The 20,580-nt window shown below is 34.3% G+C and overlaps 1 protein-coding gene across 1 annotated transcript in view; it reads right to left on the bottom strand.

The window, feature by feature from the left end:
- The window catches only part of LOC150079280 (uncharacterized), a 177,122-nt gene that overhangs the window by 40,070 nt on the left and 116,472 nt on the right, over positions 1-20,580 (bottom strand). The window contains exon 5 of the mRNA XM_090383020.1: positions 12,484-13,126. Within this exon, the coding sequence (XP_090239146.1) occupies positions 12,484-13,126 (643 nt within the window). The remainder of the gene's footprint in view (positions 1-12,483; positions 13,127-20,580) is intronic.

The following is a 20,580-nucleotide window of genomic DNA, read 5'->3' on the forward strand; positions in this document are numbered from 1 at the left end:
AACAAAGTTTTTATTCTTATTATTAAAAGATTACAGCAAATGAAAGTTTTCATATTGCAGGTTAACACAGCAACTGATTACACGGGAAGAAAAAAAAAATCACGCAGCCCTCATCTGAGACCGACAAACTCAAGCCAAGTTGTGAAAGAAATCCACAAACATTCCTTGGGTCACTGACGGGATTTGGACTAATGATTTTCCACCGGGTAAAACTGCAGCCATTATCAACCCACTGCAGGATGGAAGCCTCCTCAACAATTTATGATCAGGGAAATGGACCATAATTTGCCAAGCTGTTCCAGTGCGGGTTGGCAGATCGACCGTATTTAGCAGTCAGGGGATTGAACCCCGGTCTACTCAAGAAGCGTGTGCTACTGCATTCCCGCTCTTGACACTCGGTACAGAGGCCTGGTATGAGATTATAAACACTGGACTTCCCGCCAGAGCATTGCACTGTATGCTTTTGAGCTTTTTATTCAACAATTTGCATGACATCAAGAAATATCTGCAAAATACAGCAAATGAGACCAATATCCATAGTATGGTTATTCCCTGAATACCTTAGGTAAGGAAAATATGTACCGAAATGTACATATCAAAAGTGATGGAGGATACCCAGTTAGGATGAAATATATTATATTTAAGCCACCCGAATAATTAAATTCATCTGCCGTGCTGTGTCTTAAGTCTGTTAATTGCTTGTGTTCTATGGTCGATTTGTCTGTTTGCTGTACGAAACCCCAGTTTCTAGGGGGAAACCTTGCTATCTACGCCTGAGACCGACTAACTCAGCCACGGAGTGAAAAAGGCCCATTAAAGTTCCTCGCGTCATGGACGGGATTCGAACCCGGGCCTTTTCCACCGGTGTGGGGAGGACGGTGACGATACCACTGTGCTATCCGCGCAGACACGGATGAAATCTAGTAAACTGTAAAATCTGGCACATTTTATTTAAAAAAAAATCAATATTTTACAATCTGGAAATATTAAGAAAGCAATCCGGGACTCGCATTTCACTTTAAGAATCGTGCAAAAAAAGGGTGACAATTCTTTCTTTATAAGATGCTTGAATTGAAGGCCAGTTTCTTGTTCTTTATTCTGATTTTGCTTCCAGCTGGATTTCAACTGCATAGATAATGCAATGGCCTTAATTTTCACAACAGAACAACATTTGTCTTTGCAATTAATTTCCCCAGTATTGCACTACTTTCAAAAAGATGACTTGCCAAAAGGTTTAATTGGCTATTTGTTTAAAAGATGAGACTGCCATGGCAGCCTGTTTCGAAACTAACTGGTTTCTCATTAGACGGCATGCGGCTCCTAGTTACAACAAGCCGCCAAAGCAGTTATAAAGAAGTTATTCGATGTGAGATGCTATGTAGTATACGAAATCCGTTTTCCAACTTAGATATCTGTTGAAAGTAGTTACAATAGTTAGGGAAATTTGTTAGAAAGGCAAGTGTTCTGTTGTGAGAATAAAGACCATTGCATTATACATGTAGATTAAATCCTGTTTCCCACAAAAATGGTTTTGAAAGGACAAAACACAATGCCCGCTGCTTCTCGTGATCACGGATAATGTTTTTATTGAGATATAGGGGAAGGTTGCCTGAATTGGATCAGAGTCTAGGATGGACCACCGAGTTAAATATAATATTTTAACTTTTGTGCTAGCATCTAATGGCGAATTGTTATACATTTTTACCAGTAGAGTCTGCCAAATTAGTTTCGTCTTCATCGAGCAAGTAGTGCGAATTTGAAATTGAAAAGTGTATTTTTGATGCTTTTTTAATCTTATTTGAAAGCTTTCAATTTTCGTGATTATTTCTCTGTGACTTCTGAATCTTTATAATCGATTAATACTCATCAATAGATTCGAACTTCCTCGAATTACTGCCGATTTTTTCTTTATCTTTTGACTGTTCATCCATCCATGGTGAATAATAGACAGTCATTTGTTGGCTAGAATGGATCACATACTGTTTCCTAGGATGAACTGGTGGTCCAATGAAGTAAACGTGTTTTCAAAGATACTCTAACTCAGTAGTTTTCAACCTCTTTTTAATAACGGCAACCCTAAGTAATTTATTTCATTTTGCGGTACCCCTATTCAATTTTCTGCTTGTTAGATCTGATTCTCTCTCTGTGTATAACACACACATATATATAATATTAAAAAAGATATATGTTATATGATATTTATTACAATAATATAATTATAAAAATTACATTTAATAATACAAATTATATATATACAGTATATAATTTTATTCTTTATATAGAAGTACTAAGTAAAGATCAATTATAGATCACCACAAAATTAAAAAGATGCCGTGAATCTTTTTATAATGAAATAAACATAAATTAAAAAATAATAAGTTTAAGTAACTTAAACCCAAATTACGTAGCACCCCTGGAATGTTGTTGCGGCATCCTGGTTGAAAACCACTTCTATCTAACTGTTCTCAATCAATTAACTATTGACACTTCGTAAAAATAGATAATTCAGGAAAATATGTTTACGTTTTACAGCAATGTAAACTAATACTGTTATGAATCACGCAATTTATTGATGTTTGTAACTTATCAATTCATTATTGATAAGGTTATTAAAAATAACCTCAACCCAAGAGGTTATTAAAAATAGACTCAATCCAGGATCCATATCGCCTTTAACTTAGAAAAATCTCAAAGTGAACTGACCTTCACCCTTAGGCTTCTTCTTGACCTAGATAGCCTCGAACCAATTTTTACTCGCTCCTTTTTAAGACCCTACTAGCAGGTTTGTAGCTTAATCCAGAGAGTGGATGGATAAACAGTGACATATTCCTCATGTGGCTTAAGCATTTCATCGATACTGTCAAGCGGTGCAAAGATAAAAAAATTTCTTCTTTTACTGGATGGACATGCTGCCCATACTAAAAATATTGATGCACTAGAAGAACCTCGAGAATATGGAGTAATAATGCTGTCATTGCCTGCACATACCACTCACAAAGTACAACCCCTTGATGTTGAATTTTTCAAACCCCTCTCTTCCTACTTTAGTGATGCCACTGAGAAGTGGATTCGTGCTCATCCAGGCCGGTGTTACACAATTTCAAATGTCAGTTGTTTGGAGAAGCATACTCCAAGGCTGCTTCAATTTCTATTGACATGAATAGGTTTTGCCAAAAACCTATTCTTGTCAATAGTTTCGGACAGTTGACAGAGATGTATTTGAAGATTACCGTTTCTCACATTTGTTGTGCTCGGAAATCTAACAGAAGGATCTTCTATCCAAGAATGCAGCTTTCTTTACACTGATGTTCAAAGTTCCCAAGCCTTTGTGAGTGGAATGAGTTTCTCACAGCAGTCTACATCTAGGCCTATATCTCTTGAGTGTGCCAACAAGAAGCCTAAAGAAGACATTTCTCCAACAGCTGCTGCTGTTTTTGCAATGAAGAAAAGAGGAACAGCCTGTTCTTGACCTAACAAGCAGTCCTTACAAGGAATCTCTTCAGATGAAACAGCGAAAGCCTAAAAGGTAAAAACTTAATTACTAACAGGATTCGGGAACTCCGGTGGCCTGCTAAAGAACAGCAGGATAATGAAAGCTAGTATTGCTTTATTTGTGAAAAGCAAGAGATTCATTATATGATCCAATGCAAATCATGTCATAAATGGGTACACGAAGAATAAGCTGTAGTTAAAAAGAGCAAAATAGTGTACTATTGCTCTGTGTGTAAGCCCTTTAAACAATAAAGCATGTTCTATTTTCTAAGAGTTGGTTGGTATCTGTATTATATATTCAATTGTGTACAAAAAAACAATATTTTATGATTATAGAACAATTCAACCTCTGGTCCAATCAAGGAGCCGGGTTTCTACATTGGACCACTTCTAGAATTCCAGAATTTAATTATTTAAAGTTTTTCTAATACCATTACGCATATGATTAATTACTATTTGATAAAAGTATTTATGCTGATTCACATGATAAATTTTTAAAGACGTTTACCAATATGTTTAGACATAATTAGCTTGCAAAAGGGGGACCAATTCAGGCAACCTTCTCCTACATAGAAAAAAACGATGTTTATTGTAATCGATGCTTCGGTTTATGTTATCGCTGTTTGCCTTATCGCGGTCTACGCGTGAGTGCTGGAAGTGATTACGTAACATCCAGATTTGCTCCGACATATTGTGTGTCTAGTTACTGCTGTTGCTTCGTAAAGTTCGTGTGGTTGCAATGTCGTTATTCCGTGAAGGAAAGTACTGTATCTGTTTTACAGAAAAGCATTAATCCTATTTCAATTGGTTATTTTAATATTTTCTTTATTTGTTTTTAATGTTTCCTTTCTGGCCGCTTACCTTTTTATGTACACATTTCCACTCTGCATCAATAAACAGAGAAAACACTTGCATCTTTGTTTTCATCGGTTATTGTTATCAATTAAGCTGTGTCCCACAAAGTGATCAAAATAAGCTGTATCCTCTGTGGTCATTATAAACATTTAGAGATGTAAATAAGTTCATTTTTGTTGAAAGATAAATTTCGAATTTTAAAAAGTAAAATTTACTGTATATCCCTTATTAGAACTGAAAAGTCTTAGCACTCATTCTATAACTTGAGATATTCGGCGCGAAAGGGTTTTAATGGCTTTATTTACTATTTGTCGCACTGTGTACACAATCCTTGATGTACGGTGTTTTTTGGATTCTGCATCCCAAAGCAAATAAAGCGTCACGCTTTTGTGTTTGTAAATTGGCTTTATCCTATTGTGAGTTTGTCTATTTGCCGGACGAAAGCAGTGTTTCTAAGAGAAACTCCATTCAACCCTCGTCCGACATTGACTAATGGCCACGGTTTGAAAAAAACAAGCAGCACATACAATTTTTACTCTCGTTTTGAAGAGATTCGAACCCAAACGTTTTCCACACGATATGGAAGAATAATGATTGTAAACAATGTGCTGCCAATGTAGGTTTTATGTTATGGGGGGGATAATAGCTTAAAAACTATGTCTAATATAATTAACAGTTGTTTATAGAATAATGAATAAACAATATATCCGCAGAGCAGAAATTTTGTAAAAAAAACTTAAAAATGAAAATAAAAATCTTATAGCATACAATTTATAAAGATCTCTCTCATACTTCCTGAATGATTAGAACTATAATGAAACGGTTTGCCCTGGGCAAATATACGGCCAACGCCCGTGGACCTGCGTGCGGATGGCGATTGCTGAAAAACAAAATCAAGCATCACGACTGAAGAACGCCAACCCTGACCACACATGCACACTGTGACCTGGCCACTGTGGGTTATTCAGTTATCGTGGGCTACATTTCCAGATTTTTTATGAGACATGCTGAAACGTTACCCACTGGCCTAGGAATCCGACACATTAATAACCTTCGTTAGCGTAACGGACCTCGTATCGCATTTTAAACTTCTAAACTTCACTTTATACACATAGTTAAAAGGTTAAATTCAGAGTACTCTAATTGCAAAGGCAAAATTCCGACTTCTTAATTCCTAAAGAAATGATATTAAGTAAATTAAATAAAATCTATGAAAGAGAAAAATTACATCACCATTTTCTATCGTGATTTATATTTCTTATCATTAAGAAAGTACAACTGGGATTGCACTTCAGGCAATCAGAAAAAGCACAATTGAAGTGACATAACTTGAAACATTTTAATTGTACTTTGGCCACTTTGTTTTTCAAGCACACTGATGGTGAAAAGTTAGTGTAATTTATAAAATGCAACATTTTGCAAAATAATTTATGCAAATGATGGTATGGAAGTACATTATATTATGACACTACAGTGCAGATTATGTGAACTGATGGGTAAAGCATATCATTTTTGAAATAAGCATAATTAATGTTTAATTTCAGATACATGATTACTGCATTTAATTTCTGAAATATGCATGACTGCCCTCCTCGGCAGGCAATATTCACAGCGGGCTTTCATACTACCAATGAGATAATTCACGAGTTCTGGTGTGTTGAGGTGTACTCTTCGAGGAGAGAAACACTTAATTCATAAAACGTTCTAGGAAACGATTACTATTGTTGTTGTACTTTACCCCAAGGTAACTAAAGTCATACTATTTCTGTATTCCATGACCAGTTTGGTGAATTGAGAAGGCCTAACAAGGTTAGTTCTCTGGACCTTGTTAGGTCCAGAGAACTTTGAGAGGATAAAACCAAAAAGCGACCCATAAACATTATTAGAGAAGGGACTGGTACACAGGAGGTGGTTTAATATTCTTGGAAAGCACAGTATCCACTGCATATACAAAGTTTCACCTCCTCAAGAAAGCAGTTATTACTGATGCGAAGTATAGGAACAAGATGGATCTTTGAATTCTGTTAGACTTAGCAACACTGAAGTAGCCCCCCCCCCAGCTTCTTCTAATAGATGATAATGCTCTCATTCCTAAATGAGTGTCCACTGAAGTCTCTAAGCCTGAAGCCCATTGAACATGCATTGAATGTTTTAGGGAGATATATTTCGTGTATATTTCTCTTAAATGGTTTGCGACTCTGTCGGCAAACTGCTTTACCGATGGTGGCTCACTGGCCACTCAGTTCATTGTCTGATTTGTTGAATTTACTCACAGGCTGCTTGACAATATCTTAACCTAATCTGGTATCATGGTCATGAATTATTTTAGAAATATTTAAATCGGATCTGAAGATATTCCGAGATGACATATACTATAAAGATATATACTGTACTGTATATATAATAATTTCCGCCATTTCTCGCTAATCAGAGTACCACGGTCAGCCGTAAGCATATTCCCGAATAGCCGTGATAGGTAAGAGGTCTGGAAAAACTCACGTTACGAAACATATTTCCGAGTTGTCGTGGAGGCAAAGGAGCGGTAGCGGAAGAACGCTACTCGCGATACAAATTTACAACTTAAATTAAGTTGGAATTACGCATAAAAATGATTAAATGACGAATTATTCATGCCAAAAAGATAAATTTTGAATGAATTCAGCAACTTTCCTTACCCTATGCTAAAACACATATAACAGATATTTGCATAGATTAAGAAGCTGAAATAAAAAAAAACAAAACTTACTTACTTGACCAATGAATAAAATACATTAAATCAATGCGCGCTGGTGTTTCAACACAAACTCATGCTAGGCTAAATAATGTTAAGATTTCTTTATTGCTGCTAAGTACGGTACATGTACTAGTAACAATAAAGTTCTTGTAATGATGGATTTTATATATATATATATATATATATATATAATCCACACAATAGGATTTCCTATCCATAGGTATATGAACAATATTGTATATTTTATACTTGTAGTTAAGGAAATTGAAAATTACATTTACTATGGTCATGTAATCATGACGATTTTGTTACATAAAAATTACTCAAAATGTTAGATAAAATTCAAAAAATTCGATGCGTTCAATTGATTAAAAGAGTGTCCCATTATTACAATCATATGTTAAAACGTATTTGATCTGCAACTTTGAATAAACACTGATATATGACATAACGAATTTTTGAGTTCTCGGATCTCATTCTCACTTTCCCTAGAGCACTCAAAAATTCGTAATGTTACTAAAGAAGTCGATCCTCAGTCTGTGTGCCATCATCTTTGCGTAAAGCTACACATGTTGCTTATTTAGTTCGGAGAATGGATCTATCTTAATTTTAACCTTCGTCGCTGAAGTCTGCTTTCCCCTTTTAGAAATAATCCTTTTGGAAATGTATACTATACACGTGCGTCATCGATAAACCCACTGATAGAAGTACCCCCGGAAACCATTTCTTGGTAAGTCACTGAGACTGGTCATTATAGCCACAGACCCTGGACATTAATGCGCTTGTGCCACTTGAAAACTGCAATTTTTCTTCAAAGCCTTTTCTCCATAATTCTCTGACGTATCTGTCACAGTAACTGTACCACTCATATCACGCCAAACCACCCTACCAAAGGTAGTGGTATTTTTTAAGTCACCTACTGACTTACAAAAACTTTACATCAACTGTAAGCATAAGAATGCACTCTTATCGATGGATATTTTGGCTAGGTCAATGATGAAAACTGCTAAAAGAGGGAGGCCCCGAGAGATCCCCCTTAGAGGATTTTGCCATTGCACGAGAAAGTCAGTTTAGGCTTTAAAAGTAATTCTGTGGCTCATTTGATTCTGGGAATCATGTGAAATAAAATCAAATGCATGAGATGGGTCTCTCTCTCGCAATAAAATGCAGAACACCATCAGACTAATGTGGATAATGTCTAGTTATTGTCAGGGTTAATTGCATGCTTTATCCATAAGTTCACACATGGTGCTGTGCCATTGATTCATAAAGTGATGTACTTTCCTACCCAATTTCACTAACTTGTACCTATTATTCTGCAACTATTCCACCTTATCCATCTATACTTTTGCTTTCGTTCATCAATGTAGTAAGAAATATAAGAAAAATTTCAGATGAAGTTAAAGGAAATGTCTGTACACATTTTAGTATACACTTTTTACTGAAGATAAGAAATTCAAAGTGGTATCACAACTACGCACATATGAATCTATGCGTCATAAGAGAAGCCCATATTTGTGGGGTTCTCTTATCTCCTATCTTGCATGATGCCACATTTCGGCCTCTATGTGCACCTCTTTGAAATGAGATCACTGGTTGCATATTCCCCTACGTCAAATACACACTAATGGAAAGCTGCTTAAGATTCACGTACTATCTCTCCAACATAAATTGGGATATTTCACACTTGGAAAGTAATAGTTAATATTTGAAGTCATATGAGAGGTTGTTATTGCAGCAGGGTTTTAGGCGCATCGGCGACTAAGGCTATAATGTTCCTTATATAGTCTGTAAATTGCATGTATTCTGTGGTCGATTTTCTGTTTGCTAGAAAAACCTGAGTTTCTGAGAGAAAAAAACCTATCATGGCCTGAGACCGACTAACTCAGTCACATTATCAAAAATGCCTTATGCCATTGGCAGGACTCGAACTCGGGTCTTCTCCACCCGGTGTAGAGAGGACGGCGATTCTACCAGCTGTGCTACCTATGAGGGCCATATGAGCGGTAGATGGCGGTGCTAGTTAAAAGTTGGATATAAAAGGCATGCATTGAAAGTTATATGAAATAGAAAGGGACGAGAGAAGTACTTTAGCTTCCATAACAAGAGATGTGATAAGTTTCCATGTAGGGGGCGTTTGTATTCGCCAGATAGCGGCCTCCAAAACAGTGTAGTCCTTTTTGACCTCGTTTGGAAAGGTATGGGTTCGAATCTGGTCGGATAAGATTCCCCCCACGTGTGTTATTCCTGATTTTTCAGCAGAGAGAGAACAACATGAACACGTACACAAACTTCCAACGTACTGGAATATGTACATTAGATTTACAGCTTAGCATTAAGTTCCAATAATGTGACAATTTTATAAATTTTACTATGATTTTAAGTTCTAAACGAAGAACCATCCAGAGAAATACACGTTTTCACAGAGGATTCAAAGTTTTATTTATTTGGAATTTTAGTTGTTTAATTTCTTCCATGTAATTTTCACCTTCACCCTTTAAGGAGGTAAGTTCCAAAAAGCTACACTAATTATAGAATTGTCATAATGGAACAATATGGCCTAAGGCGGTGATGCTCTATAAAATCCATAATCTCCAGATATAAGAAGGAGTGGGACACCCAAAATCGAGTGTTTGAAACACTGTACGCCAATCGAAGACAGAGGGTAACTTCTGTCTATTGAATATACACCCATGAGAACCACCATTAATGACCCCTACAGCAAATAGGCAGTTTAATAGGATGTGAGAAAAAATCGCAAAGGAATCCCTAATGAGCTCAGTCGACAGACAGTTGAGAGAACTGGGGAGACTTCATATAATGGGTTATCATGATTGTGCAGCTGCTCGTAAGCAATTCACTTTAGACTACAATGTGCAAAAACTTGTTATGCAAAGTGACTAATGACCAATAACTGTCTCCACTCACCTAATGACTTGAAACAAATTCCAAGTAGTTAACAGAAGCGGTAATATATACCTGAATTATTTTTTTTTTTCCCCGAAGTTAATATTTCTTTAGTCAATACCATCCTAAGAATATGAATTTGTAATGCACATGTATTTTTGTCCATAATAAAAATCAAACGTGCATTTTTGAGAAAAAATAAAATAAATATATATATATATATATGATGAAACGGGTGAGCTTTGGCGTCAATAAACTGAATTTATTGGGCGCTTACTCAAAGTGATATTATAATACAATTTAACTAATGGCCAAGGTTCATGCAAACATACTCATGTTTTGTGCATGATACGGTCATTAAATGAATTTCAGATTTTATTATTCTCTTATTATAATCCTTTTTGCATTATCACTACTCTCTTACCCTAATTATTTTCGGGATTTTTGAAGATACAGAGGGTCTTTTAATTTATATAAACAAAGAATTCCACTAATTTAATTATGTCATCTCCCGCTACCAGTCATAATATCAATATCATTCAGAAATCAATATTACTTAAGACATTTGATTAAAATAATTACAAACTTCTCTCCGACAGCTTACGTTATTTTAATAGGTGACGTTAACTTGCCGAAAATGTTTACTATACCCTGAACTAGATAAACTAGCTATATCTATGAAGCTGCATTATTTATATAACTCAATTCGTTATAATTATCATCTAACTAGAATCAATCTTCTCTAACGAGGAAATCTTGACTACTGTAAAAACCCACATGTATACCTTTTATCACTAAGCGCGCTTATTATTATTATTATTATTATTATTATTATTATTATTATTATTATTATTATTATTTTAATTCTCATATTAAACATAAATATAAACATTCCATTTCATTTAACTTTTACCGCACTAATCAGATAAAACCTTAATACTTTGTGGCTAATTCATATGACGCTACTGTACCTTAAGCAAACCTGGGATCCAACTCTACAAAAATCAACAAGGCTTTCAGGCAAGTTAAAAATACGCCCGTATGAGTAAAAAAAATTTAAGATTCAGCCAAAGTATACATTCCAAAATAGCATTCCACAATCTTAATAAGCATGATCCAGATTGGAGAGTTTCATTTGTAGAAAAATTTACCATATATGCAAATTTAAGAACATTTCATCAATAAAATCTTATGCTTTATGTTGCAATTTTCAAGATCAATGGGCATTATTAACCGACACAGTTGTGTTTATTAGGCAATTGAGAACACTATTATCCAAACTGAAAATCAATTAACTCTCCAAGTGTAGTTGCCTGGGCTAAACTATGCTCGGAGGGAGGGGGGAGTGAACCTTTTTTTTTAAATTCCCAATTCTAATCAAATAAAGCCCTCTATAATACGATAACCTAAGTTCGTTTTATGATTTTTTTCATAACTGGAACGTATTACATATGCCATTTTTAAATAAGGAACTCTTTTCTATAATATTAATTATGGGAAAGAAATAATACAGTATTGCACCAAAACAAACACTACATATTACGTTAATTAGTATTCATAAATACTGACCATACTTTTAAGATGTGCACCCTTTTTGATATATTCACTAGTAAACGTAATTAATTTGCTCGAAGTTAATTATGTTTACAGATGAATATATATAAAATACAATTTACTCAAACCTATTTTTTTTTATTAATACATTTAAGTAAATTGCCCTGTGTACATGTGTAATACTGGCAAATGGCCTTAAAACAACAACAACAAAAATAAAGTTCTCTTTCGTCACATTGAATTTAGTGCGGAAAGAAACTGAGAGACAGAGACCTTTTTTTGTGTTGAAAATCAGAAGATTAAAATTAGAAACCTGAGATAAAGATATCAAATATTAACATTAAACGTAAAATAAAAATATGAAAACTAATCATGCTACCTAAACTAATCATGAAACTAATCATACAATATTGCTAATTGCTCAGAATATGTGATTTGCTGCTTTCTTTAGGTTCGTGATAACATGAACCCACAGGTTCATGTTATCACGAACCCGTAACGACCTTGAAAATTGTTACTGTTTAGGAGATATAAGATCATAATTGTTAAGAAGAATAATTTACGGTTATGCATGAGCATTTTTAACAGGCTACTTTGAATATTTGCTACAGAATTATGATTTCAAATATAATTCATTGTATTCAATCGAATGATACCATTTCAAATGGGGCCTTTTTATTTTAAATAAACTTAAGAAAAAAATTTTTTTTTCTTCCATATAATATATACAGTACTATATATATATATAAGATTTATGAAACACACACACCCACCATTTCAAATAAAGTTAAAAATGAATAAATACAAATAATTAACCGAGTTGTTAATTAAATTTATATATATATATAAAATATTTAATTTTAAATTTAAGGTCTCGTGAACGTAAAACTATTTTACGGCGATAAAAAATAAATACTAATTATAAAGTCGCTTATACTCACTTTTCTTGAATATCTTGGTTATTATACTTGGCAGCTAAACTTCTCATGAAATCACTGTAATTCCGAGTCATCATTTCTGAATAATTCTTGCCACTTTGACGAACACTGTAACTTCCTAGAGAGAAAGGTTCAAACTGGGCAGGCGACGAGAAAGGGAAATGAAAAGGAGATGTCCTTTGAGCATGTGTTCCAAGACTGAAACTGTGTCCAGGCAAAAAAGAGGGGAATGTTCTATTCGAATTAGGTGAGTGTGGAGACAAGGACGAAGACGATTCAAGTTCTGGAGTGAGCGTTTCAGATTTGATGGGTGCTCCAGTTGAATCCGCGGAAGAGGATGTGAGCCTGTCTGTCGGCATATCGCGAGTCAGCGAAGTGGGCACGAAAGCACGTGCTGCAGCGCCACCACCTGAAACTGGCTGTTGACCCTTGGCGCCTCCGCCCTCCGGGAAGCTTGCGGTTACTAGGCCGTCCCTGCCTGCAGGCGAGGTCTTCTGGCCGCTGTTCTCAGTCCCCACGGTAGCCTGCCCTTCACCTATCGACGTCTGTGGAGGTGGTTTCTGCCCTCGGAGCTGGCTTCTTGAGCACGATGATTTATCCCCTGCTGTTTCTGAATCGCAAGGACTTTTTGGAGGTGTTTCATTATCTGAAAACAACATAGGAATTACAATTTATTGAAATCGAATGAGCGTACAAACCAGATAGCTGTTTGGCCAGCTGGTAGCTAAAATTCAGAATTTAAGTAAACTTTTGGTGAAATAAGTCAAAATACACAACACATATATTGGGAAAATGTATGCCCTTTTATTTTTATTGACATAATCACCTGTCACTAAAAATAAACAAAACATTGATCATGTTATTAATATATACACTTCAATATTTCGAAAATTAGTACTATGATTAGTATTATCATTTAAATTGTAATGCTTATTCTGTTTTGAAGTACTAATGAAACGTCACTTTGGCTCATCATGTAATGAGACAAATCTACTCGTACTAATAGTTTTTTTTTTTTTTTTTCTATCTTCTTAACTACTACTGAAGTTAAATAATGAAGTAGAAATTTAGAATACGAGAGATAGAGAGAGAATAACATTAGTCCAAAAAAAATCAATCTGAAACCAATTGTTGCAAATCAATATAAAAAAAAATGCTGTCAAAACATAGGTCTATTAAGTCTATTCACAATGAAAGAACTTTTGCAAAAATAATATATACAAAACTATCAAAAGGGCAATATGTTCATACTAAATTGCTTCAAATACTCGTAAAATGAAAATTTAGTAAATAGTCATAAAGAAAAATACACACAGTCTTATGTCATATGATAATTACAGCCAGGAATTTTAAAATTTCATACATAGATATTATCGTTTCTTAACATTGTCTTTTAGACTGCTTCAACTATGCTCTTTTAAAATAATAGTTATTGTCAGATATCAAACTGATAAGTCAGTCACAACTAAAAACGTTTATTTTTAGGTTTTTTTTTTTTTTTTTTTCAGTTTCATTTCTGTATTAGCTTGATTAAACTCTGTACCCTGTTCCTCGATGACAGCACTTTTATCTTCTGTTCTGATTCAAAGAACTTTGAACATGTGAATCACATATTTTACCATGTTTCTACAGAAAATACGATGTTTGTTTTTCATAAAAAAATTTCCAACTAACTCTCTTCAATCCCAGTTAAGTACTATTTTCACTCTCACGTACTCTTTGTGTGGCGAGAATGTAACGAATGGAATTTCGATTACTATTTTGGTTAATTTAAAAACTAGCTCTTCGTCAAAATAAATATGTGTACAGATACTTAAGCTTTGAAGTCAATTCCATACGGATAAAATTCTAAATGCTTATTTTAGATTACCACTGTAGAAACTGAATGCTATTATTATTTTCTGAGTACTGAAATAATCATTCGCACATCTTTCAGTGAAGTATCAATAATATGATCAAAATATGAAAACTTATCCTGTCTGAAACAAAAGTTTTTCAAATTAAACATAATGCTATAAACATTTCAAAACTACAATACAAAATAAAATAAAATTAAGTGGAAGAACGTGAAACTACCAATCCATTAGTCAAAATCCAATAAAAAACAATACTAGAACCGATCCAACATCACTGATTTTTTTCTGATGATTGAGAGAATCCGCTTATGTATAATGAGGGGCAATTTATTATGGAAAAATAAATAAAAAAAAGTGGGAAGAAGTGGGGGCCAACTACCATGAAAGTAAAATAAAAACGTTTCCAAAGAGCTAATTTTAATAGGAATAAACAAGTAAAGATAATATGAATCCTCAACGTCAATAAACATTCTTCATTATCACCAACCAAAGTGTAAGAAATAAATGTAAATTTATGTATTAATCAACAATTTAATTTTAATCAATCATTAAATAAATATATACGGTGAAAGGAAAGAAGTGAATGAAAACAATACTGACATGCTGGCAATGGCAATACCGTGGTGGTAAGATATGAAACGTCCCACGCTTTGGAAAGCTCTCCTATATATGTTTAGTTTCATTTCTGATTTTTCAAGCCGTTTGTATAATTTTTTATGATATATATTTTTTTCACCTCAAGAGATAGGCCACTAAGGAGAGTTCGGTGGGCCAACTCGCCGCACGCATGCAACAAAAGTTGGCTGTCCCTGCTCTAAAGTAGCCAAAAGTACCAGCGTACCAGTACTCTTCTGTACCAGCCAAAAGCACGCGCGCTTTTGGCTGGTACAGAAGCGAAATGAAATGCCCCTAAAGGCAAGATTAAACGGAGTGGTTAACAGAAGGATGTAAAATATGGAGTATAAATTTAACGACCTTAATAAACTGAATTTACCCCCCACCCGGGATCCTTACACTTAGGTGCACTGGTGCCTAACTGTACTATAACCCACTTCCTCCCAACTGAACCTAACCACCAACCACACTTATAGTTTTTATCAAAAATAATCTTCGAACTTGGCCCTCGTCGAATTTTGGAAGAGTGATTTCTGTGGACCACAGGATACCTTTTTAACTTTATCGCTTAATTTCAGCTCACCTTATTTTTATATTTTTATTAACTGCTCATGTTATTTTAATATATTTCACTTCATATTTTGTTTCAATACTCTTTTACAGGTAATACACGATCAATAAGCACAACTCCCACCTACACAATTTACTAAATTTTTTTGTTTAACTTCTACCCCCCCCTGATCTTATGAAACTACCTTTACTCCTAGGGTTCCTTACACTAAAACATGTGCACAGTGTTTCATTGCACTGTAACCAATTTTCTCCAATCTGAGCATTAATCACGTTTTTATTTTTAATTTGAATCTGTATAAATTATTCTCTTTTGCCATATTTACCCTTTACAAATATGCTATGTGAATTCACATAATAAAATTGAATTAATTTGTTAATTCCAAATTAACATTCTGTTAATTTTGAACATAATTGAAGATACGTATCTCCATATGAATAAAAATATCCCCATGAATAAAAATCAAGTAGTGGTCAATAGAAAATATTTATAAACAGTTTTTTTTTTTTGTTTAATACATCATTTATATTCATTTAAAAATGAAAACATTTAGAGTTTATTTGTTAACAGTTAACCAATAAAATTGCTTGTAGATAACAATTTTGTTGGAAAATAGTGACTTTTTTACATCGCTATTGTGCCTTTTTACTACAATAAAGTACGTAAGGAAGCTACGTAATGTATGTAATAACTTAGCATATGTCTAAAATAGTTTTTTTATTTATCGCAAAGGTAGACCTGATATGGCCGTACGCCAGGGGGGGGGGGGGTATGTTAATACAACAATACAGGCCAGTTCCGGCTAGAGGACGTTTACAATTCGGACACGGGATCGCAGGAATTATAGAAAACATAAAATAACATGGCAGCAGAGCTACAGAAACTGTATGGCAAAATGTTCTCAATAAATGATCTGCAAAAATTGTCCTTTAAATTGAGAATTGAAGCCCCATTTGGTACTAATTGAAGCCCCAACTGCTAATTCCTTACAGGAATCGTACTATCAGCAATTGGCGTGCAATTGTTCAAGGATTAACATTCATTTTCTTGTATATTCTACTAGTGTTATATGGGGAAGAAACTAGTTGGCGGTCTAGGTTCCTCAATTTTGATATAAGTTAGCTTTGTATATTAGGTTCTTGTTTTGGTGTCTGGCATTTAAAGAGCCTGTGCACTTCAGATACATCCATTTTTCGAGTTTCTAATTTAGCTAAAAGTTGAATATTCTTTTCCATCATTATAAGTTCCCATAATTGATTGTCTAAGTTTGTTAGAAGTATAGCTCAGGAGATAGCAAAATATATGCCAGCGATACTGGTTAACTATTTCAGGATTCAATATTACAATCCAAACATGGATGGAATATAAGTTTCAATTGCAGAAGAATTTATTGTAGGGTGTAAATATGTATTAATTAATATGTAAATTCAGCTGGTTTAGGGTAAGTTCAACAAGTTCCTGGTTTGTTGGCCACATTATAGCATAGGCTTTAGTTTTAGTGGCCTTGAACTGCTCAGGGAATGTGTCCTTAGTCTCAAGTAAGCCTTAGATCTCTGTGAGAAGAAACTTTGTTTTAGTTGAAGTTCACTCAAAAAAATTATTTCTCATTTCGTTTAACACTGAATATGGAGGTTTAAGTCCAATAAATGCTTTTTAAATATTGCTAATATTGCGAATACATATACTTTGAAAACTTGACTATTTTTAAACGGAAAATGTAACATTTGTTATGATTATATTTTTCATCGTACTGTTTTCTTTGTGTTTTTATATGTTTATTACTGCATTTTCGTACATTGTTAATGGAGCAGTAACGTACGTTTAAAATACATACACACTACGTTCCATAAGTAATGGTGTCAAGATAATTAAAACTGAGTACTCGCTTCTTTCTCGTCACGAAGACTTTTACTTCGATACTTATCTGTAACCAGAATGACATTTCTAGACCATATCACATCTTTACTAGGCATATCCCTGACTTCCAACTTTATTGACATAAGCTAATCATAAATATTTCTTCGTCTGCATTGAAAAACCTATTCCTTCTCTTTTGCTCTCCAAGTTACCTTTCTTGTGTGACCGCACAAACCACAAATCTGCATACCCATGGAATACTGTTTCCGCACAGGGGGAATACCCACAGCAGGGTGACCAGATGAAAGAAATAATAATAATATGATAATAATAAAAAAACATTATAAAAGAAAACGCTGGAAACGAAAAACAAACAAAAAAGAGAACGTGATTTTTTTTTTTTTTTTTTTTTGAAAAATAAATCCAAATATGGAATAGTGATATATAGAGGGCGATGGGAACTATTTCCACGGGGTGCCAAACTTATCTGAAACAAAATACAACAATTTTCGCAAAAAAAAAAAAAAAAAAACACTGACTAAAATCAGTTGAGTAGTCGTTATTGCTATAATGTGAATATATGCTGTATCTTATGTGGGGGAGGGCTCCTGTTTAGTCATTATATATATATATATATATATATATATATATATATATCTTCTTTTTCAGCCAGGAGAACATTCAAATTGGCAGTGTTCACGATCAATATGCATGCTAGCCGGGCTGGAAACACCGAAATAATTCATAGAGAAATGAGACTAATTAACTACAAACTCAAATGAAGAGAACTTCAGAAATTCCTCGAGTCGTCGATGGGAATTGAACCCAAGGTAATAATTGAAAGAGTCTAATGTGAATTTTGTTGCAACATTCTGCACATTTAAGGTTTTCGCTGCCAGATGTGGTTGAAAAGCTGTAAAACAAATTTGTCTTCAAATAAAAAAAAAATTCCATTTTTTTTTTTTATATAATATAAATTTATTTCTGGGTGGTCATGTGCCCGTATATTTCCCACATGCGTGTTACTCGTTGCAGTACTTGTGCCACTGCTTCGTCATTCCTGGTCTATGTCATTTAAAAAAAGTAATACTGTGGTAAAATAAACTACAATATTTTATTAATAATTTGTTTTTAAAACATATATATATATGAATACACCATACATAAAACAAAGTAATGGCAGGATAATTTACTTTCGCAGGCAAAACGGAATTAAAGAAATAAAAATATTTATTCCAAATCATTAAAAATAAGAATTTCTCCAATATTTATCAGAACCATCATATTTTTTAGATTTTTTTTTATTTCAGGTAAAACTTTTTTATTTTTAATTTTTAAGAAAAACTCAGTCAGCTTTAAAATTATATAAAACATACACCTTTCCTCTTGCCATCATAGTCAAGAAAATGATTATGCCGTTGAATAATGAAATGGTTAGGCAGCATGTTGACTACAGAATACAGGTCTGGAAGCCTTATTTTAGGAAGATGTAGATCCATTGGAAAGGGCGCAGAAAAGACAACAAAATTAGTCAAGGACACAAAAGGGTACCCTAACCAAGAAAGACTTCAGTTCTGAAAATTGCAGCACCTGTAAACTAGGTACCTGCAAGGAGACCTAATTAATATTTAAGGCTTTACGAGTAAATGGAGGGAGTAAACTAAATGCGGATGGTACCCTTTATTTTTCTCGGTGGATACATATGAGAATAGGGCCAATTTAATGGATAAGGTCAAATTTGAAGGGCCGATGTGCGAAATTTTGCTTTAGCGAGTAGCTGATTATAGCAAACTACTATCTGTTGCTGTTGAAGGATGCTGTTGCATAATCCTTCACTGCATCATTTGCTACTATTAATACTATTTTAGTTTGTTACTAACTTTGTTGTTGTTTGGTTTTTAGGAGCATTAGCAGCTTAGGCCATATTGCTCAGGGATATGCGGTGGTCATTCCCTGACCTTTCCGCATCATCCGTATTTGGTGGTGACGGGCTCGAACCCCGGTCTAATCAAGAAGCGTGTGCTACGCACTGCTGCTCCTTCCCACCTGGCTACGGAGGCGCCGTTACTAACTTTGATTAACTGCATGTTAACTAATGAAAAAAAGTCTCTTCACAAATCTCGCTATGACCAGGTATCATGAAAACCAATTTGCACTACTGTAATAATTCTAAAAAATATATTGTTAAGAGATTTCGAAAAAAATAAGCCCATTTTGAATTCAGCAATAAATTTCTGAAGTCGGATTTGTGAACTGCACTTTAAGATAAACTCTCAGGTTTCAAAATTGATCAAAGCATTTTGCATAGTCCATAGAAACGCCTCTATAGATCCATAGTGCACATCTGAAGTCTCTACATCCTTCTGTTGTGGAATGTTATCCAACATCATCCAGTAAAAACTGCCTTCGTGGGTAACACACTTGGCAGAATCACCATCCTCCCCACATCGGCTGAAAAAGGGCCGAGTTCGAGTCCCGTTGATGACTGGAGGAATTTTATGGGGTTTTTTTCAAAACGTGACCGAGTAGTAGGTCTCAGGCAAGGGCAGCATGGTTTTTTTCTCTCGGAAACTCGGGTTTTTCGTCTAGCAAACAGAAAATCAACCTCAGAATACACGCAATTTACAGACAATGTACACGGAGCAATATAGCCTTAGTCGATGATGCTCCTAAAACCCTACAAAAACAAAAACAACCAGTAAAAACATTCACATTCTTATAATATTTCTGCTCTCATTTTTAAATAATCAGAGGATATTTTGAAACAGCTTTAGACATTCGATTTAAATATATTCGTTTCGATCTCAAATTCATCTTTTATATTGTTCTGAATAATCGATTTAACCTAGAGGTGAAAATGATTTTCGATATCTTAAATATCTTTTCCAATGAACGTTTACTGACTTAGATATCGGTTGCAAAAATGATCTCAAAAATAGCAACTGAACTTAATACTTCTAAGCGTAAGTTTACGCATCTATAGAACAGAAATTCAAGAGTTACAAGCTAGGGTGAAGTTAAAAGTGGTTCAAAAATGATTTGGGAATTACGTTTCAGTCAGATACGATATTTTCATGCGGTACAAATATGTGGCAAGGAATGCAAATGGTGTTCTGTCTATGATATAATAAGACTTTCGTAAGTAGAGAAAAAAAGATGTCATTATCCCTTTATGTTAAACGATGGTGATACCGCATTTAG

The sequence above is a fragment of the Mastigoproctus giganteus genome, chromosome 10 (assembly GCF_048544385.1).
Source record: "Mastigoproctus giganteus isolate SK-2022 chromosome 10, ASM4854438v1, whole genome shotgun sequence".
Lineage (NCBI taxonomy): Eukaryota > Metazoa > Arthropoda > Arachnida > Uropygi > Thelyphonidae > Mastigoproctus > Mastigoproctus giganteus.